At 39.8% G+C, this 24,903-nt stretch overlaps 2 protein-coding genes across 2 annotated transcripts; both read left to right on the forward strand.

Moving 5' to 3' along the window:
* The first annotated feature begins 2,926 nt into the window (after positions 1-2,926).
* LOC146979439 (UDP-glucuronosyltransferase-like) lies at positions 2,927-7,153 on the forward strand. The gene is made up of 5 exons (XM_085789269.1): positions 2,927-3,827; positions 5,147-5,278; positions 5,422-5,509; positions 6,116-6,335; positions 6,641-7,153. The coding sequence occupies exons 1-5, from the start codon at positions 2,967-2,969 to the stop codon at positions 6,921-6,923; spliced, it is 1,584 nt and encodes a 527-aa protein (XP_085645395.1). The 5' UTR covers positions 2,927-2,966; the 3' UTR covers positions 6,924-7,153.
* Positions 7,154-13,657: 6,504 nt separating this feature from the next.
* LOC146979440 (granzyme B-like) lies at positions 13,658-15,690 on the forward strand. The gene is made up of 5 exons (XM_085789284.1): positions 13,658-13,736; positions 13,868-14,015; positions 14,184-14,322; positions 14,566-14,826; positions 15,002-15,690. The coding sequence occupies exons 1-5, from the start codon at positions 13,685-13,687 to the stop codon at positions 15,152-15,154; spliced, it is 753 nt and encodes a 250-aa protein (XP_085645410.1). The 5' UTR covers positions 13,658-13,684; the 3' UTR covers positions 15,155-15,690.
* The last annotated feature ends 9,213 nt before the right edge of the window (positions 15,691-24,903 follow it).

A 24,903-nucleotide genomic window follows, 5' to 3' on the forward strand; every position in this document is an offset into this window, starting at 1 on the left:
TGAAATTTGAGATAAACAAGGAACGGGTTAGAGATTAGATCTGTTTATAGGACGGCAGTACAGTGGCTTGTTAGACAAACATTCCCACCTTGTCTTTCATGTCACAACCCTGTTTTTGAGTGAATGGCTCAGTATTTAGTGAATGTAGTCACAGTCCTGCACATGTAGCGATAATAACTGATTCAGCAAACCAACAGAAATTATTTTCTAATATCTACTGGGGGTGATTCTTATGTCTCTGGCACCACCATCTGGTTGAACAGTAAAGTAATGTAATTGTTTTATGGCAAAATCAAAACTTCATAAGTTTCTTGTTAAAAGGCTGTTTTCATAAGTCATGAAAGCAGTTAAGAAGTCAGATGTTCCTCTCATTTAAACATTTTAATTAAAAAATTGACAGTGCAAAAAAGAAATTCTTCGGTCATAAAAAGCTCCAAATATGAACACAATCCACACAAACTGTGCAAGTAAATTGGCAAAATCCATATAAAAAGCAGTTTGAATGATTGATCTTGAATTAATTATGTTTTTTATTTGGCTGTGCAGGCAGATATAACAGACAGCAGCTTGTCTGTAAACTGGCACACAACACGCAGTGTCGTCCAAAATGGCGCATTTCATCAGGTTGTCAGCATGCTGTCTGGTGAGATTTTAGCTTCTATGAGCACATTAACATTTCATTCATATTGAGATTTTTTTTTCCCATTCTTATGACAGCTTTTCTGTGAGCTACACATGATGACACTACTATGTTGTTTGAAGCTAGGAATGGTTATTACGGTACATGAGTTCTGTCTTGTGGTGAAGGTAAAAGAAAATAAGTAAAATACTGTGTAGCAATTGCTACATACTGAAATTACCAGTGTTTACGCAAGTAAATCGTGTGTAGGTTTTTATTCTATACTAGTATAGTCTGACAAGATGGTTTGAGGGTTTTACATTGTAACCCCTTGTTGTTACAAGACTAACAGTAGGCTACATTACTCTGCGTGTTCACACAGGAAGCATTTCAGTCACATTTATCACTTTTATTTCTGAGAGAAGAGAAGATGCAAGTTTAATCAAAGCAGTTGTGTCTATATCTTTATGTGAACAAAATCTATACAAAGTAATGATATGATTGCGCTTGTTTATGAATAATCTCAGACTACTTTTAGCACTGTGACTGAATAGATCCCCGTGGCTGCTGCTGTTGAGGTGTTACTTTCGATTGAAGGCCAGTGTAGACAAGGTCATATGTTATAAGGTGTGATGCTCACATACACACACACACCGAGGCAGGAAACACTACTCCTACACCCTGCAGATACAGTAGCAAAACAAATTGGAAAAACACCACATCTACACAGGTAGCTGAGAAGTTGTCAAATGGCATTTTTCTGTGTGAAAACAGTTATGCGTCAGGAAGCGGCAGCATCTGGGTGCTGCTCCAGCATGAAAGAAGCGTTTTTCATGTTGTTTTCACCAAAAGAACTACACATCAACTCCAGCGCAGGCCCCCATTTCCCTGTCTGTATTGTTGAAACTGTTTCCTCATTGCTCTGTGGGGTTCCTTTGTAGAGACCAAACTGAGCACAGGAACACAGGAAAACTGAATGTCTGTATCATATTACATTGCAATGCATACATTTCACTTAAAACCACAAGTATCAACCTTCAGATGGTTTATATGGGATTCATCCTCTAAAGACCATAACGTCATATCCAGTAGTTGAACAAGATGAGGTCAAAACCTTGCATGTGGACCACTCAGTTGTATTTACTTAACACTCAAACACAGTTAAAAGAGACAGACTGTCTTTCTGTTTTGTGTAGATGTCTTTTTCAGGCTTTTGTCTTAGTGAGATAGATACATGAAAAATTAGATGTAGTTAGCTTGCTTGCTAGATAGACAGAGACACACAGAGGGACCCCCTACCCACACTCACACATGCACACCTCTAAATACGAATGTATATGAGAGACATGAAGAGGGCCAGTTACATGCCCATGCAGAATTTAATGTTTGTAATATTACTTAACAACGCCACTTGTTGTTCTTTTTTTTTTGAATGAATAAATGAATGAACAGTTACTTAATTCAATCTCACTACAAGTACAATAGTCATTGTAAAAAGAAGTTTATTACAGTAGGTGAACTCAGTTGTAACTGAAATTCCACACATTGCATTGTTCGTGTGATGTTATCTTCCCCCTTCCAAAGAGGAGGGTGTCGGTTTCCTATTACAACTGGCTTTGCACGCTACCGTTTTTTTTTTTTTACAATGAGTGTAAGTATACATGTGCGTGAGACTAAAAAGTATGGGGGGAAAAAAGAGGTTAATGGAGGCCGCTTGCAACAGCTCACCGCACGCATGTGTCTGTTTTCCAAGAGTGAGAGAGAAGGAGCGGCCAAGATAAACAGAGAGGACTTTGCACAAAGCAGTTGGTAGGACAAGCTGCAAATCTGCATGGCCACCATGACTTGCAGATCTTACTAACTGTTAGAGTCCACAGCTAAAGAAAAAAGAATATAAGTTTTTCTTACAAGAAACGTTTGCTAAATAATGAAGAATGCAACTTTTGATAATGTTATTACAAAAGACACTAAAGCTTTCTAGTTACAAGTTCATTGTTGGATAAACACACCATTTATGAAATATGAGAATGTATTTAGCCCACTTATAAATGTCTGAAGTGGGAATGAATACACTCAGGCATGACACGAAAGACTAACATGAAAAAATCTCAGAGAATGATTAACTGCAGGCAAACTCTGAATGCAGGACTTGACCACAAACTCCACTGGGATTCTCCACTCTGTCTGTCTTTCCTGATTATGTAATAGCCCGCCTGCAAATGCAGCCTGAACTTCCTGCAGAATTTAAACACACACTCACACGCACACACACACATAAAGGCACCTCTTAAGAGCAGGCACCACTTGCTCTTGTAACAAGCCAGCTTGCACAACAAGAGAGGAGGCAATGAGCAACGGGGTGTGGTTTTCTACACTGGGGCTGGTGGCCTGGATGTGCTGCTCCAGTCTGGGGCTCGTTCAGGGGGGGAAGGTGCTGGTTATGCCTGTGGACGGGAGCCACTGGCTAAGCATGAAGATACTGGTGAAGGAGCTCTCCCATAGAGGCCATGATGTCTCAGTGCTGGTGCCTGAGACCAGCCTGTTGATCCAGGGCTCAGAAAGCTACAAGACTAAGATCTACCAAGTGCCGTACACTAAATCAGACCTGGATGGAAAATTCGACCAGCTGAAGGATGGAGTATTCCGCAACCCACCAGGGATCTCAGACTTGTTTGTCAGTGTGGAGCTGTTGGTTAACTTTACAACATTGCAGGTGACAGGTTGCGAGAGTTTGCTCAACAACCAGCCTTTAATGACTGAACTGAGAGAAGGGGGCTTCGAACTTATGCTCACAGACCCCTTCCTCCCCTGCGGCTCCATCCTGGCTCATATTTTCTCCATTCCAGCTGTTTATTTTATGCACGGTCTTCCGTGTCAGCTGGATTTGAAGGCTAACCAGTGCCCCTCTCCTCCCTCCTATGTTCCTTTGTTTTTCTCTGGCAACACAGACAAAATGAACTTCCCACAGAGAGTCAAAAACATGGTCATGTCTATGGTGGAGCTCTATATGTGCAAAGTAATTTATCGCCACTTTGACGAACTGGTCAGCAGGACCTTTGAAGATGTCAAGACCTACAAGGATCTTATAAGTTATGGTTCTGTCTGGCTGCTCAGAAATGATTTTACTCTTGACTGGCCCAAACCCATCATGCCAAACATGTTTTTTATTGGAGGTATCAATTGTGCAAAGAAAGCTCCTCTGCCAACAGTGAGTATGCTAAGATTTTTTGCCAGAATAAACAAGCATGCAACACATGGTTTCACTTACATCACATATCAGTGCTTTGTGTTGAGTCAAGCTACAACAAGCCCCTTAAACTAAGATGTAGGAAAACCAAACTCCCAACCAATAGTAACTTACAGTATGTATTGACAGTTGATCAAATGACAGTGCTGAATATGAAAATAATAATAATGTTGCATGCATTTTGCATTTTACTTCCTTTTAGCTCATTGTTTTGGTTCCACCACCCTCATATGCTGATCTTATCATCCCTGTTTTCAGCTGTAACAACTATTTTTAGCAAACAAATGTCAGATAGACTGAGCTAAATCAAACATCTAGCAGGCAGAGGTAGATATTGGCTGATCGAACTTCAGTGCAAATGCAGCTCCATCATGTCCAGCTGATGGGTGCAACCATAACTGTTTGTCCACATACTGGTCAAAACAACTTAAAATGGGGATGAATGGTCCATTAAATTTGTTATTGAGCTTTTTATGATTAAAATCAGATCCCTTGCCAAATTATGAAAATTTAAATTTTAGTAGAACATCATCGTCTGTGATTTAAAAGTTAAAAGTTGCCCCTGATTTTCTTTCTCTTTCCCTGCAGTATGTTTTGTACCAGTTAGCAGCTGTTCCAACCACAATAACTTATGCTCTTCATTTAAAGGGAACCTCAAAATATTTCATTGTTATGTAAAAACAACAACACTAGATTTTATGTTTCTTAAAGTACAAGAAAATGTGGATCTGAATATCAAGATTAAATGTTATTAAAATTTAACAACTAAATTATTCCAAAGACTACATAGTATATTTTCAGTGGTAGGCTAGTTGTGGTTTACCGGCCTTTGGTTCACAACATTTGTGAATGAATGGGCGGGCTTGTTTAGATTTAGTGTGTGAAATGTGAGCCATGGAAAGCTGGCTGTTGGACTATGGCCAGTGTAATCTAGGTAAATAAGAAGGAAGGTGGACTTTTAGTCTTTAGTTTTCATTAGAAGCTTTACACAAAAAAAAAATCAAATATGTTCATACAAACACAAATGAGATTTTGCATCTAAGATTTATTTATTGGCTGAATATAATATAATTAATACATTAATATAATTATGAATTAAATTACTTCTCTAGTGTGAGGCAGCTGATTAGATTAAAGTTATATAAAGGCTTTATAATATAAAGGGAAAAAAACTGGGGCACATTGGTCTTTGCCCACTAGATTACATTGTCACGCAACCACCCTAAACTGAACATTTTTCACAAATGGTCATTTTTATGCCTTCTCTAAAATCCCTGCAGGACTTGGAGGAATTTGTAGAAGGCTCAGGAGACGATGGATTCATTGTCTTCACGCTGGGCTCAATGGTGTCCAACATGCCTGAGGAGAGGGCTAAACAGTTCTTTGATGGTTTTCGGCAAATTCCTCAAAGGGTAACTATGTACTTCCTCCAGATAAAACATTGATATAACGTACGTTTTCAACTGCACATTACAATAAGATACAAACATTCTAACTCATTATTACAATGTTTTTACACATCTTCAAAATTAATAAACTATTTTCTATGTTTTAGGTCCTCTGGAGATACACTGGAGCAGTCCCTGAGGATTTACCCAAGAATGTCAGGCTTATTAAGTGGCTACCACAGAATGATCTGCTAGGTGCGTTTCGTTTTATCCACACAAACATATCTGGTGCTGCTATCATGTCATTGTACAATTCAAAGCAGATTTGTTTGTTGCAGTCATTAGTATGCATAAAAATGTTCAATTAAAAACCTATATGCAGTTGTAACTAAGTATCAACAAATGCAAAGGCACAACCCCTGTGCTGAGGTTATTACATAATGCTAGTTTTTAGGTTTTTATACATGTTATTGCACCTCAGTATCAGTATAAAAACTGCTGGTTAGCTGTGTACTGGTGAACTCCAGGAAATCTGGTGAAACTGGCTTTAGATTTTAACTATCTTTCTTTTTTTCATCACATTTTATTCATAGTCATGTGCTTTGTAGCACATAATATATCCACCTGGAATGAAGTGTGCCATAAAAATAAAGTTTTGCTTATTTGCTCTAACAGTAAATACATAATTAATGAAAGAACTGACAGGGGTGCCTCTTCTTCAAATGTAACCCCACTGTTATGATGTTATAGTATTTTATGTTTTTTAATCAATCCAAGGATAAAATTTGAAATGGATTATAGTAGTGTTTTGACTATAGTATTTTCCATTGCATCTAATGTAATTTTCCCTCTGCCTCTCAGCCCATCCTAAGGCAAAAATTTTCATTACTCACGGAGGTACCCATGGTATCTATGAGGGGATCTGTAATGCTGTTCCCATGTTGATGTTTCCACTGTTTGGAGACCAAGGAGACAATGCACATCACATGGTGGCCCGTGGTGTTGCAGAGAAACTCAGCATCTTTGATGTGACATCTGAAAAACTAGTGGCTGTACTAAACAAAATGACCCATGATAACAGGTAAGACAACGAGATGTTCATTAACAAAAGTCCCCTATTAACTACTATTTTTCCGTAGCAGTAGTCAACTAGTGGTCAAAGCCTCCTCAAAATACCTTTGTGAGTTGGTCCATGTTGGACTCCAGTCAGTCCAACATGTTCACAGTTTACCATGTCCACAGTTTGCCTGTTTTCCCTGGTAACCCACATGTAAGCACCTTTAAAATGACCATCAAAAGACACAATTTCAAAGGTCATCTCGGCATTGTTTTCCAAAATCACAAACCACTGGCCATACTTTTGACTTTATTTGTACTCCTCCCCAGTTACAAAGAGAAAATGGTGGAGCTGTCTCAGGTGCACCTGGACCGTCCCATTGAGCCTCTGGACCTGGCTGTTTTCTGGACTGAGTTCACCATGAGACACAAAGGAGCTTCACACCTGAGAGTGGCTGCACATGATTTGAACTGGATTCAGTACCACAGTCTGGATGTCTTTGGCCTTCTTGTTATAATTCTTCTAACTGTTCTGTGGGTGACACTGAAGTGCTGCTTATTCTGCACCCGCAAGTGTTTGAGAAAAGGACCTGGGAAGAAAAAATCTGAATAACGTTTTCTTGCATTAGGGTTTATAAATTCTGTGATGAAGCATATAATGGAGCTTGAAGCACTGCAGTAAGTTTTCAGACTGATGTACCATTTGTATGTGCCATTACTACAGTCCCTTAACATATGCAATACAATGTTTTCATTGATTTACTGAAGTTATAAACTTCCAACTTGTTAATCACTTGGTCATGAACTTGAAAAATATTTTGGAAAAGGTGTATAAAAATTCTCAAGTTAAAAATGCTTTGTGACTGATGTGTCTTCAGGTAGTGAATATGGTGACATTGATTTTGTTGGTGGTCCAATACATTATTATTACCTTCACAGACTTTTTACATAGTAAAGCCCTTAAATGATCACAGCCATACTGGCATAATATCCCAAGAAACATATGCTTTTAACTTGCACATTGTCATTTAAATGGGAAAAGTAGTGATGACTAGGTAACACTGTGTTATTGTTAAGACTGACTAGAACAATTGGAGGAAGAATTAGTCTACATACTGTATATAAAACATGGCCCTCGCCCATTTCCTTCCTCCTCTTCCCTCATTTTGCTTTCCTCCTCCCCCTTGCTTTCCTTTTCTTCAAATTGTGCTTAAACTACAAGTACTAACTATATGCAGTGTGTATCAGAAAGATGTCAAAAAGATCGCCATTTGTACATTTGTTAGGATACATCGAGGATAATCAGAGTACACAAGTGCATACAATTATTTTTAAAAAAGATGTAAACAGTAAAAACTTAAGGGAAAAGAGTGAACATTAAAGAATACCTTTTATTCTTTAATGTTTACAATAAATATATAAAAATCAATATCAAACAGATACTTTTCACTGCACCTAAGGATATTGCACATTTCCCAGGTAGTATAGGTCAGGAGGACTGATGGTATATTTTGCTTTTGCCATCAGTCTCACAGTAGCTGAGAAGAAACTGTTATAGAACCTTGTTTTACGCGTGATGATGCTCTCTCTACTACTGTATGTCTAAGGTTGTATCCAGAGTGTTTGTGCTTAAGGAGGGTATGTGCTGGCCCTGGGTGATGTTATTCTTCCCATCCCAATGGTTTATGTTCAGGGTTATTCAGGGTGGATGTGTCTGATTTTTTGGGGACGGGTATAATGATAGAGAACCTAAATATGCATGTGACTACTGCTTGTTTTAAGGACAAATTGAAGATGTCTGTGTACACATCACAGCACAGGCCTTGAGCACTCTTGGTGACACACCATCCGGACCTGCAGCCTTGTGGGGGGTCACATGTTTCAGAGCCCTCGGGACCTGTGTGTTTGTCACCAGCAGCAGAGTCCTCAGGGTCAGAGGGAAGTTATCTGTATTTATTCTGTCAAATCTGGCGGAAAATTTGTTAAGACCGTCAGGCAGATCCGTGTCTATTATGCTGTTGGCGCCTCGCCTGTTTTTTATGACTGATTTGATGCCCTGCCACGTCCTACTGTACGTGTGTTGTTTTGCAGGTAGTAACTTTCAAGCTTTTGTGAGTGTGCCTTCTTTGCAGCTCTGCGCTCTGCACTTCATATCTGGACTGCTTATACTCTGCTGTCACTTGCCTTGAAAGCCTCCTGCCTTTTCCTGATTTCTTCCCAGCATATGTCTGCATTAAACCAGGGTTTCTGATTTGGAATGACACAAACAGTTTTTGAGAGGACACAGATTGAATTGCACCAGCTGATATAGTCACTGACAGCCTCTGTATAGTCATGTATGTTGCTTTTAGCCTCCTTAAAGATACATATTTGTGAGCTCGAGACAGCCTTGCAGTTTGGTCGTTGCACTTTCAGTTGAGGTGTTGACAATTCTGACTGTAACCTGGTTAGCTTTCAGCTGTTTGGTGTAAGTAGGCTTGAGCAGAATTGCTAAGTGATCTGATTTTCCAAAATGGGGTTTGGGCTCAGCTAAGTATGCATTTCTTAAATTACTATAACAGTGGTCTAGGGCATTATTTCCTCTAGTGGGAAATGTCACATATATTTTGGCAGATTTTTCCTAAGGTTATCGCCCAAGACAATAACAGCACTATCGGGGTACCTGTTCTCATGTTTACTGATCATGTTGTGCAGATTGTCCAGTGCAGCATCCTCCTTGGCAGAGGGAGGGATGTACACAACAACACTGCACACAATAATACATTGCAGTTCTCTGGGTAAGAAGAACGGTCTGCACCTCAGGTATACACGTATGACTGTGTACATATACATGAACGTAGTCCACATGAGCTGACAACCCATTCTTCTTCATGTCAACATTACAGAGATGAGAATATTCCCTGGAGCCAATTTAACAGCTAGATTAAAGCAGAAGTAAGCGATCCGGTCGTTTTGGCTAACTTCCTGTCAGCCGATGGAGTTGGCAGTCCCAGCCCTCGTCCCTACGTCACCGCATGCACGCGCATCCCTTGGCTGCACACACAGAGAGGACCGCCCCTTTATGCCGTTCTCTCTCCTCATTGGATAAAGGTTGTAGGATACAAGGAAATTTTTCTTCTCGGCTTACAGCAGAGCAGAGTGACTGACAGACCCGTGTTTCAGACCAAACACTCTATATAAGTGATTGCTGTCGGAAGATATAACTATTTAAGACTTCTATTAACACAAACATTCCGCTTACTTCTGCTTTAAGCATCAAGTTTTCCATTTACAGTGTCGCAACACATTGAACTGGTGACTTATCAGTCACAGTTTTAATTGAGACCCATGGGCTGCTGTGAGAGCTGGCAGTCGGTAACCCCAGTGCTCTGTAGATCATCAAACACTCAGATATGTTGACCTTGTAGAATGATTATTGAAGACACTCTTCACTTTACCAGTTCCCTAACTATAATGAAAAAAAGAACAAGTGAGGCTGTGTGGATGTATAGTAGCTTCACTTCTGCCATTTACCTGTAGTCTAGCTTCCCCTCCATGAGTATTGTGGCAGAACTGCAATCAAGGTCTCCAGTCAGTGAAGGAGGAGGAAATGATGTCATCTTGGCTCCTACCATGGTTTGAATTCCCTCCAGTGAAAACCGACCCTCCGACAGATCAACTATGTCACACAGGAGAAATTGCTCAGTGGGGGAGGGAAAGATCAACATTGTTGTTAATGACACTATTGGAATGAAATAACTGAAATTTCAGTGGAGCCAGAATGAGTAATGATAACTGTGTTGAATCTTATCTTCCCAGAGAAACATTAGTGATCATGATCTATGCCACCAGTCTCACCAAATGTGTGTGTTACACAATACACAAACAGAATATGACACAGACTGTTGTTACATTCAGTATACCAATGGTTTGAAGTTTAAAGTCTCTCCATGGCTTCAGAAGAACCAGCAGGAAAATCTGAGGGGTTATGTCCAAACATAATAATCTCAGTCTTATTTTCATTAAATGGATACACAGAGTCCTTACATGAAGGGAGATATTATGCCTCCTGAAAATCGAGCCCAGTGGAGGAATGTATAGTAGGAACATACGATAGGGCCAAGGATGGACCCTTGGGGCACCCCGCAGGTGAGTGGAGCTGTGCCTGAGGTAAATTCCTCTGGATGAGCAGAAAAGCTACGATTGGTAGGATTGAAACCATAAAAGTGCAGTGCCTGTGATACCAACACACTGTTCCAGGCAAGACAATAAAATCCTGTGATCCACAGTGTCGAACGCAGCTGTTAGGTCAAGTAGAACCAGGACAGCAGGTTTCCTGAGTTAAAAACAGTTAAAAGTAGGTCATTTAGGACTCTTAATAATGCTGTTTCAGTGCTGTGACAAGCAGGAAAAATTGCAGCTGTGTAAAAAACACTTTTTCTAAAACCTCGGACAAAAACATGTTGTTAAGAAATTGGTCTAAAATTTGACAAGACTGAGGAGTCAAGGTTTTTCTTTTTTATAAGGGACTGCTCCACAGCGTGTTACAGAGCCGCTCGGACATGCCCAGAGCTAAGGCTGTATAGTTTACTACAGCAAGAACAGTAGGTCCCACAGTACTAAAAACATCTTTAAAGGGGTGGGATAGATGTCAGAAGGACAGTTTGTAGGCCGCAGATGCTTAAAATGCATGTAACTCTGTTTGCGTAAAAACCCTATGTCTCCCAGTCGATGACTTTTCCTAAAAGTGTGTTCTACATCATCGTATGCGTTTTCGCGAGTATAAAAGAGAACGAAAAAAAGAGTGATTTTACCTAGAACCGCCAAGAGGTCATTTTGATTTTCCAATCATTGCAATCTGGGCTAAAGAATGTCCATTTAGTCACTCAGTTTGTCAGTTAGTTAGTTAGATAGTTAGTTATTTAGTTAATTAGTCATTTTGACCTCATCCCACAACACGAGTTCAGATATTAGAAAGTTGTCAAACTGTTAAAACAGGTGTCAAACAGATAAAAAATGAAAATTACTCATAAACATTGAACATAACAGTGACAGTCCCTTGCTCTCATGAGAAATGGACATGATTTCAGAAATTTGTAACAATTTTGAAAATTTTTACACACACACTGTTCGAAAAATAGAAAAATGAAGAATTGCCTATATTGGTTGCCTAGCAACAACTATTGTTATTTTTTGTAAAGTATGTGTGTGTATATGAATGTGAAGCATTACTATAAAGTGTTTTGAACTGTGTGTCTGGCTGGCTATATAATGTATATGGCTGTATAAATGCAGTACATTTACCATTTTTGCATTAGAATGAATGGAGGTCAAAATGACCTCTTGGCAATTCTAGGAGTACATGGAATGTTGGCGGTTCTAGTCAGAGAGATCATTTCTTTAAAATTTCATAAGAGACATCATGGAGCTTGTCCTTTTTCCACCTCCTTCCTGCAGTAATTAGAAGCTCCTCAGTATTGAGAGCACGATTGTCATATGTGCTATGATGGCAACATTATACATGGTGGAGAAACCCGAGGATAATACATTAGTGCGTAAAAGGCACACAGGGACACAATGTGTATGTATATGTTTTTATATGGGGAACTCAAAGTAGGATGTACTAGTCTCAGTTGAATACTGCTCCACTCTTTTTTCTAACCACTGACTTCATGCCCACCCGTGTTTGTTAATATGTAGTATGCTCATGCTGCAGATGTCTTGTGCTATGTTGGTTAACCTCTGTGCCTGCTTTGCAACCGTTGAGTCATGCTGGTGTTAAGCTCATAGTTCCATAAGCAGTATTGTGTAAATACTTTCAGTTCTTAAGGGGGTATTTATGTCTAGACCTTGACCTTACTGAAAGCAAGCAGCTTCAGGTAATATCAGTTAGGATTTGGCACAGCATAAATAAAGTGATCTGAACTGTGTATAACTTGCAATGTACAAACTCAACAGGTTAGACAATGGTCATCTTGAAAGTGGCTCTAACTGTTATCATAGCGACTGCATTGTTTAAGGACTTATCAGGACTTAATGTCACCTCTATTTATATAGTATTGTACTGTCTATTGTTCTGTTTGACTGTATGTCATATCACCATACCTGAGGGGGCAAAAACATGAGAATTACTGAGTCACAAGTCCAGGAAGACAATAAACCACCAAATTTGAAACTTGCTTTACCAATCAGTGTGGACAAACAAATTCCGACTCAGTTATCAACAGCAACAGTAAATTTATTACATTCATTCAATAAAAGTGAACTTGTTGCCATATGTAATGAATAAAAGAAAATCTTATGTACACTCAAATGATTCCATCTAGTGGACAGTAGACAGAATAGAATTTAATGTTTTATTGTTATCGGCGTCCTTATAAAAGCTGCAGTTTATTTCAAGCCATGATCATTTGTCAAATATAAGCCAGTGTGAGGGTTTAATCGAGCATTACAGTACTTCTCCAAATTCCTGGATCAAGTGTGTGGTCTTGTATTATAGGGCACGTTGTAACCCCACTAGAATTGAGTTTTCAGTAAATTGGTTTTGAAAGGCTTTAAAGAAGAAAAAAAAAACATTTGCTATGAAGAATTACTATTAATGGCTTAAATTGACTTTTAATCTATCCTCAGTCTCTGAGGACAACTTTGCCTTACAAAAACCTCCAGCAGACAGGTCTTAATCAGGGTGGGTAGAGTGCTTAAAAACAATCAGTGTGTTTACAGCTTAGATTCAAAAACTGTACTTCATTCCCAATAGTAAAATGCAAACACACAAGTCTGTCTTTGAAAAAATGATCAAATTAATTTTGGTCAAGAAAAACACAAAGGGTAGAAATAACATGTTTTGTGTGTGTATTTCATTGCATGAGTCGCTGAATGCCATTGTGGTTCATGTGGCCTTGACACAGTTTCTACATGACCATTTACCTCTGTTTTCATTTACCAATTGGTTTCTAGTAAAAGAAAGTATTCAACAACAGACAAAAATAGACAGTAATTGTTTGTATCTGAGGATGGACTTTTTCATACATATAAATCGAATAAGAAGTCAGGCCCCAGTCTTCTTATCACAAGTCTCATCAATAACTTTTTTTTCGTCTTTTTTTGTTTTTAATAAAAAACCTTTTTCTTTTTGTTTTAGCAAAATGATACATTGTGTGGTGCCATTAATGCAGATTATTGTATGATAATTAAACATTGATATATCAGCCAACTCAAGAGTTGAGAGGGCTTGTAGGTGTTGTGAAGGGGTCTCACCAATGTTGCAGTTAGCACGGATGATTTTCACACCTGCCCACAAAGTTTCCGTTGTGTGAGTTGGAAGGATGACTACAAAAAAGGTAGCAGAGTGAACAGCCCACCACACTCCTCAGGTTTTACCTCTGTACAACGACAATGGCGCGTCTAGTCTGCATCCTATTAGTTTTTTTCTTCTTCTCTCAAACTGGTAAGATAATTCATTTTCTTGATCCGTTTTTGCTGTGGTTATGAATAATTATAAATAATGGATAATAGCAGTTTTTTTACTTTTATTTTTTGAAACCCCTGTTTGTAATTTATTTCCTGTTGTCCTGCAAGGGGCTACTGAGAGTGGCATTGTAGGTGGTAAGGTCTCAAAGCCTCACTCCAGACCCTACATGGTATCACTCCAGATTCAGAGACAACACACCTGTGGTGGGATACTTATTCGTGAGGACTTTGTCCTAACTGTGGCACACTGCAAGGAGTAAGTTCATTGACATCATTACATCAGTTCAAAATAATAGTGGTTTAACATTCATAATTTACTTTCTATATGGTGATATGTATAATCTTAGACTTCATCATCAATGTTTTTAACTAATTTTAGAGTATAACTAAATATGTTTATATCATGTGTGGCTTGGTTTGTCAGCTCTCAGCCTCTGACAGTGGTTTTAGGGGCACATAATTTAAGCAAGAAAGAAAAGAGTCAGCAGTTGATCCAAGTGGGTCGCTACTATCCACATCCAGACTACAATGGAGGACAGAGTAATGACATCATGCTACTTAAGGTATTGAAAAATGTTCCATTTCCAACCTGAAAACAGTATTTTGTACAATGTCGTTGATGCCATCATTTCACTGTGTGTCCTTCACCATGTGCAGTTGATGTGATACGTGGCTTCACACTTCACAGGTTCATAAGCACATTTACTATGAAATTTGGTAGATGTTTGTTAGACATATTGCTAAAATCTAATCTCAAATGAAAACAACTGCTGTGATTTCCAGTTCTTCTCTGTTCTCCCTCACAGTTAAAAAACAATGCCACACTGAACAAGTATGTGAAGGCCATTGGACTACCTAAGAAAAATGGAAAAATACCTGCCAATGTTAACTGCGTTGTTGCTGGCTGGGGTAAAACTGGAGTCAATGAGCCTGCCTCACATGTACTCAAGGAAACAACTGAGAAGATTCAATTCAGCGCTGAGTGCAAAAACATATGGCAAAAGTACTTTGACACTGGTAGCATGATATGCACAAAGTTTAACAAAAAGAAGGGAGGAGTTTGCCAGGTAATAACAGTAATCAAAGTTTTGCAGCACACCAGCCAAACAACAAATCATCAACTATAATAAAATACACCAATGATGCTAACAAAATAAGGTTTCATGAATTCTTCTCTTATTCATGAAAAAACAAAAATGATCACAGACTGTTAATCAAACCTTTCTGTTTCCTTTTTCTTAGGGTGATTCTGGTGGGCCAATCATCTGCAACAGCAAGCCACAGGGTCTTACGGCTTATACTTTAGCAGAAGACTGTAATAATCCCAAGTATCCTCATGTCTTTACTAAAATACACTTCTTTCTTCCCTGGATTAAGAAAATCATGCAGGCATAGTTGTTGCATGAGCCAGCTAGCTTCATTTGCTTTTTACAAAATTACTGTGGAAGTTTTGCCAACTATGTACATGTGTATCTTTATTCTTATGACTGGAAATCTCATTTAAATGTTTCATCCTTGAGTGTTTCTAGATGAAGATGTGACTGACCAGCAGAGAGGAGAAATGGCAGTCTAACAGTGGTGGGACCGATAGGGAGGACAAATGTGAAGTGCGTCAGTGAGTGTGATGGTTGGTCCAAAAGCCCACGCAAATGAAGACCAAACTCAAGACCACAGCTTTACGCTTATGTCCTGTCAGTCATTGTGCAAACTACTGAGGTTGAACTCTTTTTGATCTGTGAAACCTGTCACCTGAAGAGAAAGGGGAACAGCTTCCTTTAAACTATATGTCTTATGGCGCTTTTCCACTACACAGTCACGACGCGGCTCGACTTAGTAGACCTCACCTGTTATAAGTGAATTCTGACTTTTGCTTAAATAACTGCAACTTCCTGGTTTGTTCATGCTATTTGTATTACGGTAATAAAGTCTGGAATGTAAAACTCACTCGAATTGGATCCTTTGTGAAATAATGTCCTCTATAACTAATTGAGAGATAGGTTATGATGTTATTATTATGTTTTTCTGTATTGATAATAAATAAACATAAAATATAATCTGATCTCAATCTACAGTAAATTACTATGGCAGATAGACGCTATATCATCAAACTAATAGTATGACAACAATTAAAATCCTTGTTTGTTGCACACATTCATTAAACATAATAGTAAGCGGGCCGGTTCTAGACAGGTATATGTGAGGGGGCAGACAGAAATGTGGCGACCCAGGCAGTTAAGGGGGGGGGGGGGGGGGGGGGTAACAATACAATACAAGTGTTTTATGTCTTAATATTCAGACCAATCTCAGCTCTATGTACACCCAGTTTTGTCCTAGAACACTGTATAAAGAAACTAGAAAATTTCCTCTCGGGAAATTTTGAATGGGCCACGGCTACTGCCGATTTTGCCATCTCTGTCAACATGGGAATCAAACCCACGATCTTAAGGTCAAGACAGAGCTGATCAGACAGACACATGATCATCTTTCTATAAGCACTGATATGGAGGAGCTGTAATCACATTAGGTTAACTGTGTGTGTGTGTGTGTGTGTGTGTGTGTGTGTGTGTAATAGGGCCAGGACTCAATTAAAACAATTAATCTAATTAATTAGAGGCTTTGTAATTAATTAATCGCAATTAATTGCATTTTAATCGCATATAAATATTTGACCTGAGAACAGTGAGAAGCATTTTTTTCACATGGATTTTAGTATACCATTGAATGACTGAATAGCTTAAGCAACAAAACATTGTTTTTTTTTTCAAGGTGGTACTTAACCAAGACCAACATGCAAATTATCGATTAATTCATTAATCGATATTTGATACAGATTTAAATGGTCTTTCCTGCCAATACACTATGATGATTACTGTAGTATTTAACTAGGCTACATAAATCACAGTAGCATAAACTGATTTGTTGAACGGACCAGGTGATGGGCTGACTGGTCCTGTCTAACTTCTGTGTACTGGGTGCCATTGTGCAGGGTGTTAAGGCAGCCTTCCTCCACTGCAGTCCCTATGGTCCTGGACCCTCTGGCTGGTGGGGTGGGCTGCTTTCAGCTGGGGGGGACTCTATCAGCTGCTCCCACGAGAGGCATTTGACGCATTTGACACCAACAAGGTTTAACTTTAAAACCAGATTAAATCATGGTTTAAGTTTAAATTCTGTTGCACGTTAACTGTGTTTTAATCACATGAAGGTGTGTGTGTGTGTGTGTGTGTGTGTGTGTGTGACTGTAATCACATGAAGCTGGCTCTAGAGTCTGTGTATGTGTGTGTGACTGACTTGACACATAGTTAGTTAGCTGCATCCTGTGTCAGTCTGATTTAGCTGTGTCGGTGTTTATAAACATTTAAACGAGTGCCAGGTGGATTGTTTATGAAGTTAACGAGCTCTGGCCTGAGGATCAAAGAGGTTACCACGGCGATAGGGGCCCCCGCAGGCTGAGACAGACAGAAACGTGGAGAAAAAGAGCCATTTTCTGCCTCTGCACCGGTCTCACATTTAGGCTTAGCATGACAAAACGGTAACTCCTATCAGAACAAAACACAGATCAACGTTGCTCTAAGGACTTACTGAAAATTTTGGTACGATTTGGTGTTTCTACAGTAAATATTTTGGCGACGCTGGCAGTTTTAAAACATCAGGCCGTTCTGCTTCTCTCAGAAAATATTTGTATTGGAGTCAATGAGGAGCAGAGACAGACGTGGCCGCACTTAGAGGCTCCGAGTTTAAATTCTGTAAGTCTCTCTGATATTTTGAGCAGATGATGCGATTGAGGATGAGCTCGTCTACAAATGTGGCCGAAATTATGTGTGTAGAGTGTAAATTGTGGCCGTTTGGAGTTTGGAAAGAGAAAAAATCTGGAGTTTTTCTGGCATCTCTCCCACTCTAACCGATGATGTCACGCACTCTGACACGAACATTCCGTGCAATACACAACCATTATAATCTCAGAATTTCTCCAAAAATGATCATGGTCATTGAACAGGGATTGATCAAAAACTATATGACCTATCAAAACGTGGAGTAATACGACAATACACAAGACTTGTGTCTACTGTTTAAAGTTTAAATGGAGTCTCTAGGTGAAAGTATGCCTGAGCAGTAGACGTTTGTTAAACTCCAATGATTGGTCTTTTTCGCTCTTTTTTTTTCGCCCGTCCCATTGACTTCAATGCAAAAATTTTGCGCAGTTTTTCGCGACTCACGTCGCGAAAAATTCGTAAACTGATGAGAAAAGTAATAGCACACCGATCCCGATCAAACCGTACGTTTTGATATATAATTTGTCCTGCAACTCTTCGAGTGCTTCGAGTGGAGGTGAACTCTTCGAGTTGCAGGACTAGTAGCGAATCGAAAGTTGGCCGGAAGTGGAAAAATAACTAGAAAAAGCATTTCCAAGAATGGAAATGGTGTGAATGCTGAAAGCAGCTGAACACTGTTGCAGAATTAGCAAACAGTGCAAGCAGTGATCACCATACAAATGTTTGACCGAGGTAGGAATCGAACCCACAACCTCATGGTCAGTAGACTTCCACTCTGCCTCAAAGCCACAGTATACACACAGTTACAGAGACTGTTGTCTGCTGATGATCTGCACTCTGTCTCACTCTGAAGTTAACGAGCCCAAAGCTGCACCTGTTGGAAACACACTGTGTCAACACCAAGAAAGCTTGAGAGTCAAGCTTGAATGACTTAGAATGAAAATGTCTGTGAATTTCAGGCTGAGAGCAGCAGTTTCAACATGAAGCAAGTTATCAGAAGTCAACAGAGGACGACAGGGAAAATAATTCACTATAATTGTTGTTGAGGCAAGATTTCCCACAACCTCATGATCACTAAACCTTTACTCTGCCGCTTTGCCACAGAGAGCACAGACATAAGCATGTTGCCATTGTAATGTGATGATGTGCTGCAAACTGTGGCACTAGGAATTAATGCGTCTCTTAACGAACACCTGTAACCAATTGAGGGTGGGGGAGGGGAGCAGAATTCAACATAACATAAAAAGAGTGGTCCCCTTGGACTCAAACCAGTGACCTTGGGGTTGGCAAGCAGCCACCTTACCCACTGGACTACAGACAGAGTTGTGGAGAAGAGAGGTTGAGACTTTGATGAATGTGCGATTTTTCAATGATGCTTAAAAAAAGCAGAAAATAGTATAAATGAGCCACAACAAGTAAGTAGAGGACCTTTTTGTGACTTGTGACAATTTTTTGATGAAATCAAACAAAGTATAATGCCCATTACAGTGAATTAAAAAGTTGAGCTCCTGCTACTCTGCTGTGAAAAAAAATGCATTGGGCTGAATGGCAGAGAGAGAGTAGCCTGATGCATCAGCCGCTTATTTCATTACATTTCAAAAAGCGTCTGAACACCAGCCGTAGAGATTCGTTTGCTTCCGGGGGGCGGTTGCTTCCGTTTGCTTCGACTAATCGCTGCTGCTTGGCGGTGACGTATGCTATGCGCCGGAAGCCGGGTGGTTTAGCATTGTAGTCTTTTTGAGCATATTGAAAACATGTGTAGGCTATTGACATCCCACCGCCGTAAAACAAGAAGAAGAAGAAGAACATGTGTATTGACGAGTGTTGTCGTTTCTGTTCCTCAAATCTACGCATCAAAGGAACAATAACGCATTCAAAGATTGTATTTGACAGTAAGACAGAAAGTCTGCTTTCAAAGTTCGGTTTGAATCTGATCAAAACACCGCTTCACTCCAGTCGGATGTGCACGAAATGTTACCGAGTACTTGTCCGATTACAAAACGACACGGATATAATTAATACTTGGAAAGACAAGGAGACATCGGACACTGGAGCAAGTGCAAGTGTCGTTGAAAAAAGAGACAGAGAACCCACTCCGTCTAAAACTCCGAGGGATATAAAGAAATCTCGCAAGTCCACCGTAACGTCAACGTTACCTTCACGGACAAGTGTTACTGAGGTGGGTAAAACAACTCTATTTCTATATTCATGGTAGCCTAAAAGTATTAGCCAGTGTGTGTATATTTTTCCGCTTCAGTTTTTAGATAAGCCCAAAACGTGATTTAGCCCATTTTCAATTGCTGTAATGTTAGGTGCTAAACGCCTAGCATTTTTTTCCATTGTTTTGGTCAGAGGCAGGAGGGGGGTCACTGCAACAGCCCACATATGAGTTCACATACACTCAGAGCACAGTCATATAATGCAAATGTATTCCTTGATCAATGTGTTTTGTTTTGTTTTTTTTACTTTGTATTTGCATGAAACCCTTATATACCGTTTATGTTGTAGGTTGTCCTGACATACTCCTTACATGATACAAGAACCTTCAAATGCCAGTCAGACGTTGCTGGAATTATTGAGAACTTGGCAAAAAAGAACTTTTTGAGAGCTGCCAATCTCATCTCACAACACAAAGAGCTCACCAACCATTTACGTCCCAGTTTTGTAAACATTGTTGAGGCTGAGTGCAAGATGCTGTGCAATCCATTGCATCAGTTCATGCTATGGAGGTCAGGTGCAAATGACATGCAATCATTCTCATTCGTGACACTGCATGAGGAACTAAAGCAGATGGCCCCATTCCTAACAAGTCTACTGTCAAGGATCACTGAAGACTCTGTGCCCCACATTTGCACGGCAGCATCAGTAGCTTTGAGGGTAAGGCAACCAAAATTATCTGCCCTTGCATATTATGTGGACTCAGTTTTGATGTATGGTGGCGCTAAAAGGGCTGTTTTCCAACGACTGTCAAAACTGGGAATTTCCACAGTCCGCCAACGAGCAGTTGGGAAACAAAAAGAGCTTGCACACATCTGCACAGTTCCTGTGTTGTCCCTGAAAAGGGAATTGGAATATTTCTACAGCTCCCAGTCACAAGGCGCGACATCAAGTGACGCCACAGCTGCAGAGATTCAAAGAAGCTTGGAGGATCTTACCATATCAGGTCAGCTAGCTTTAATATATTTTTTGTTTTATTTTTATGAGTAGCTATTATTCCCTGAGACTTTCATTGTAAAATATAACAGACTGATTTCTATTTCCTTTCAGACATTTCAACAAGTGCAGTGCCCACAACCACAGAACAGAGCAGCACTACAGGGACCACAGAGCAGCTTACACAGGAGCTGGATGGCTGTGATGTTTTCACTTTCAGCACCCTGTCTAATGAAGAAATGGCCGATTTGAGTGTTGCACTTCTGCCTTCTCCACCACCTCCTCCTTCACGGGTTCCAAGTACCTATTCAATAATTTTTGACAACCTTGATTTTTTCAAACACACACATCACCAGTCTACAAATGTGCCAAACAAATCTATACACTGGATACACCACATGTGTGTCATCGACCGAGTCCCCACACTCCACCTGGAAAACTCTCAACCGACAAATAGCTTGACAGAATATGACCTTGGAATGTCACTTCCTGACAACCAGACTCAAGCCAACCTCTGTCGAGAATTTGTGGTGTTGGGAAGCCGAATCCTCACAACGTATCTGGAAGTGTTCAAACCCTTCTCAAATGTTGTTGTGCACCACATCCCACACCAGTATTCTGAAGCAATGTCCCAGCCTTCAACCCATGTAAGTCGTTCTTATTATAACACAATGAAAGAAATATTCTTGTAATGTTTGCATTATTGCATCTGCCAAACTAAAGTAGTACATCTCCTGAGGTTTTATACACATTAATTGTAATTGTTGTTTTTTGTTTTTTTTCTATATGTAGTTCCCACTCGGACTTCTGTTCAAGAATGAGTGTCAAACTGGTGACTTGGTTGACGTTCTCCAACAGCTTCAGAACGAGTAAATATCAAAGGATATGTATCTTCCTGACATTGAGGGACAGTTTTCCAAACATGGATTGAACCCTACTGAAAGAATTGGAATTGTTGAAATGTTTTTGTCTAGATAGTCCATAATTATTTATAGAAAAAATGAAAAATTTGTTGAAAATCATTCTTTAATGGTCTGTTCTCTGTAGGTATGTCCCGTTATCTCCTGATGGTTTGGAGAAGATTTTCATTGGAGGCGACAGACTTACAGAGAGCAACTGCAGGAATGTCCAGTTGGCCTTTGCTGATGGAGAAACTGAAAAAGACAGACTGGAGGGCCTCGCATTCAAGTTTGAAGATTGGCATGCCATTAGAAATATATTTTTGGTCTGTACTTGTCTTTCCCAATAACAAAAATACTGGCAAGGCTAGCGCTGCCTAATGCTTCCGGCATATTTCATTTGCCTCCAACATATAGTCTGGAAATTGATGTCCTAACTGTGACACCACACATAAGTATGCACAAGTACTTTACATGGAATATAGAAAATTTTACCCGTAATTCTGTTATTAGGGCCACGGGCAATCGCCCCGGGCACTGGTCCCAACAGCTATGAAATAGCTGCAGGGACCAGTCCACACAATAACAGTAGTGCCCGGGCTTCGCCCGGGCACTACTGTTATTGTGTGGATTTTTTCTTATTATTAGTGTGACTGCTGAAGCAGTCACACTATTGTTCTTCTGTTTGGCCATTTTCTTCCGCCTTTTTACGGTCTTCTTCTAGTCCTTCATACTTTGTGCTATTTCAACAATTCATATATCAAAACGTGCAGCTTTTTTTGAACTTTATCGGCATTACTTTTCTCTTTTTAACTATTTATACTTTTTCAAATATTTAACTTTTTCACAAAAAATCTCACATTCATCAAAGTCTCAACCTCTCTTCTTCACAACTCCACTGTAGTGTAGGGGTTAGGGTAACTGCCTGCCAACCCTAAGGTCACTGGTTCGAATCCAAGGGAAGAATTCTTGTTATGTTATGTTCAATTCTGCTCTCCTCCCCCGCCTTCAATTGGTTACAGGTGTTTGTTATCTCCTTGATTACTCATACCAGTTTGCAGCACATCATCACATTACAATGAATGACAACAGTTTTGAAAGCAGTGTGCTCTCTGTAGCCGAGTGGCAGAGTAAAGGTTTAGTGATCATATGGTCATGGGTTCGATTCCTGCCTCAGTCTTTTCACTTCATTGCTTGACTTTTGATTCCAATTATTCAGCTGTCATTGGACAGTCTTTGATTCCTCATAGTATAAAGCTCATTGTAACTCAGGTTATCTGTGGCCATATGGTTAGTGTGTTAGGTGTTGTGCTATTTCAACAATTCATATATCAAAACGTGCAGCTTTTTTTGAACTTTATCGGCATTACTTTTCTCTTTTTAACTATTTATACTTTTTCAAATATTTAACTTTTTCTGCAAATTAAACTCTAGACAAATTATTTTCTCCAGTTTTGTAGCCACACTTGTCTTCTGGCTAAAATTCTGGTCAAAAATGCAAAGAGACTTAGATAATAATTTTAAATATTTTTTAAATGCAGCCAGGGAGCTCTCTGCTCTCATTCAGCCCAATGCTGAGAATTCTCCACAACTCTGTCTGAAACATGCTTATGTCTGTGCTCTCTGTGGCGAAGTGGCAGAGTAAAGGTTTATTGATCATGAGGTCATGGGTTCGATTCCTTACTTTTTTTTTTAAGCAGAAGCCAGTGATCCTCTTATCAAAGGTTTTCTTTACCCCTCACATACTGTCTCTGTCTGTAGCCTAGTGGTTAGCTTGCTGGTCTGGAGACCTGAAGGTTGCTGGTTCAAATCTTGCCTCAACAACAATTATAGTGAATTATTTTCCCAGTTGTCCTCTGTTGACTTCTGATAACTTGCTTCATGTTGAAACTGCTGCTCTCAGCCTGAAATTCACAGAAATTTTCATTCTAAGTCATTCAAGCTTGACTCTCAAGCTTTCTTGATGTCAGAGTGAGACAGTGTGCAGATCATTAACAGACAACAGTCTCTGCAACTGTGTGTGCACTGTGGCCTAGAGGCAGAGTGGAAGTCTAATGACCATGAGGTTGTGGGTTCGATTCTGACCTTGGTCAAACATTTGTATGGTGATCACTGCTTGCACTATTTGCTAATTCTGCAACAGCGTTCAGTTGCTATCAGCAGTCACACCATTTCCATTCTTGGAAATGCTTTTTCTAGTTCTCCTTCATCTTCCGGACGCTTTTTCGGTTCGCTACTAGTCCTGCAACTCGAAGAGTTGCAGGACAAATTATATATCAAAACGTGCGTCCTGATCGGGATCGGTGTGCTATTACTTTTCTCAACAGTTCACGAATTTTTCGCGACGTAGTCGCGAAAAACTGCGCAAAAATTTTGCATGTAAGTCAATGGGACGGGCGGAAAAAAAAGACCGAAAAAGACCAATCATTGGAGTTTAACAGACGTCTACTGCTCAGGCATACTTTCACCTAGAGACTCCATTTAAACTTTAAACAGTAGACACAAGTCTTGTGTATTGTCGTATTACTCCACGTTTTGATAGGTCATATAGTTTTTGATCAATCCCTGATCAATGACCATGATCATTTTTGGAGAAATTATGAGTTTATAATGGGTGTGTATTGCATGGAATGTTCGTGTCAGAGTGCGTGACATCATCGGTTAGAGTGGGAGAGAGTGAAGAAACATTCTGTATTTTTTCTGGATAAATTGCCACCACGGCCACAATTTACACTCTACAGACATAATTTTTTCAGAATTTGTAAGACAAACTTGTTATCTCTCATGTCATGTGCTCAAAATATCAGAGAGACTTACAGAACTTACAGAATCAGCCTCTGAGTGCGGCCACGTCTGTCCCTGCTCCTCATTGAGTCCAATACAAATATTTTCTGAGAGGAGCAGAACGGCCTGATGTTTTAAAACTGCCAGCGTCGCCAAAATATTTACTGTAGAAACACCAAATCGTACCGAAATTTTCAGTAAGTCCTTAGAGCAACGTTGATCTGTGTTTTGTTCTGATAGGAGTTACCGTTTTGTCATGCTAAGCCTAATTGTGAGGCCGGTTTAGAGGCAGAAAATGGCTGTTTTTCTCCACGTTTCTGTCTGTCTCAGCCTGCGGGGGCCCCTATCGCCGTGGTAACCTCTTTGATCCTCAGGCCAGGGCTCGTTAACTTCATAAACAATCCACCTGGCGCTCGTTTAAATGTTTATAAACACAGACACAGCTAAATCAGACTGACACAGGATGCAGCTACTAACTAACTATGTGACAAGTCAGTCACACACACACACACAGACTCTAGAGCCAGCTTCATGTGAT

Source organism: Trachurus japonicus, chromosome 10 (genome assembly GCF_045865225.1).
Source record: "Trachurus japonicus isolate A0001 chromosome 10, Traja_1.0".
In the NCBI taxonomy this organism is placed as follows: Eukaryota; Metazoa; Chordata; class Actinopteri; order Carangiformes; family Carangidae; genus Trachurus; species Trachurus japonicus.

Bases quoted from the DNA above. Each gene is read 5' to 3' on its own strand.
- LOC146979439 (XM_085789269.1), top strand. From the start codon at position 2,967: ATGAGCAACGGGGTGTGGTTTTCTACACTGGGGCTGGTGGCCTGGATG. The intron at 5,279-5,421 runs GTAACTATGTAC...TCTATGTTTTAG, and splicing joins TTCGGCAAATTCCTCAAAGG to GTCCTCTGGAGATACACTGG. The intron at 6,336-6,640 runs GTAAGACAACGA...ACTCCTCCCCAG, and splicing joins AAAATGACCCATGATAACAG to TTACAAAGAGAAAATGGTGG.
- LOC146979440 (XM_085789284.1), top strand. From the start codon at position 13,685: ATGGCGCGTCTAGTCTGCATCCTATTAGTTTTTTTCTTCTTCTCTCAA. The intron at 14,016-14,183 runs GTAAGTTCATTG...TTGGTTTGTCAG, and splicing joins ACTGTGGCACACTGCAAGGA to CTCTCAGCCTCTGACAGTGG. The intron at 14,323-14,565 runs GTATTGAAAAAT...TCTCCCTCACAG, and splicing joins ATGACATCATGCTACTTAAG to TTAAAAAACAATGCCACACT.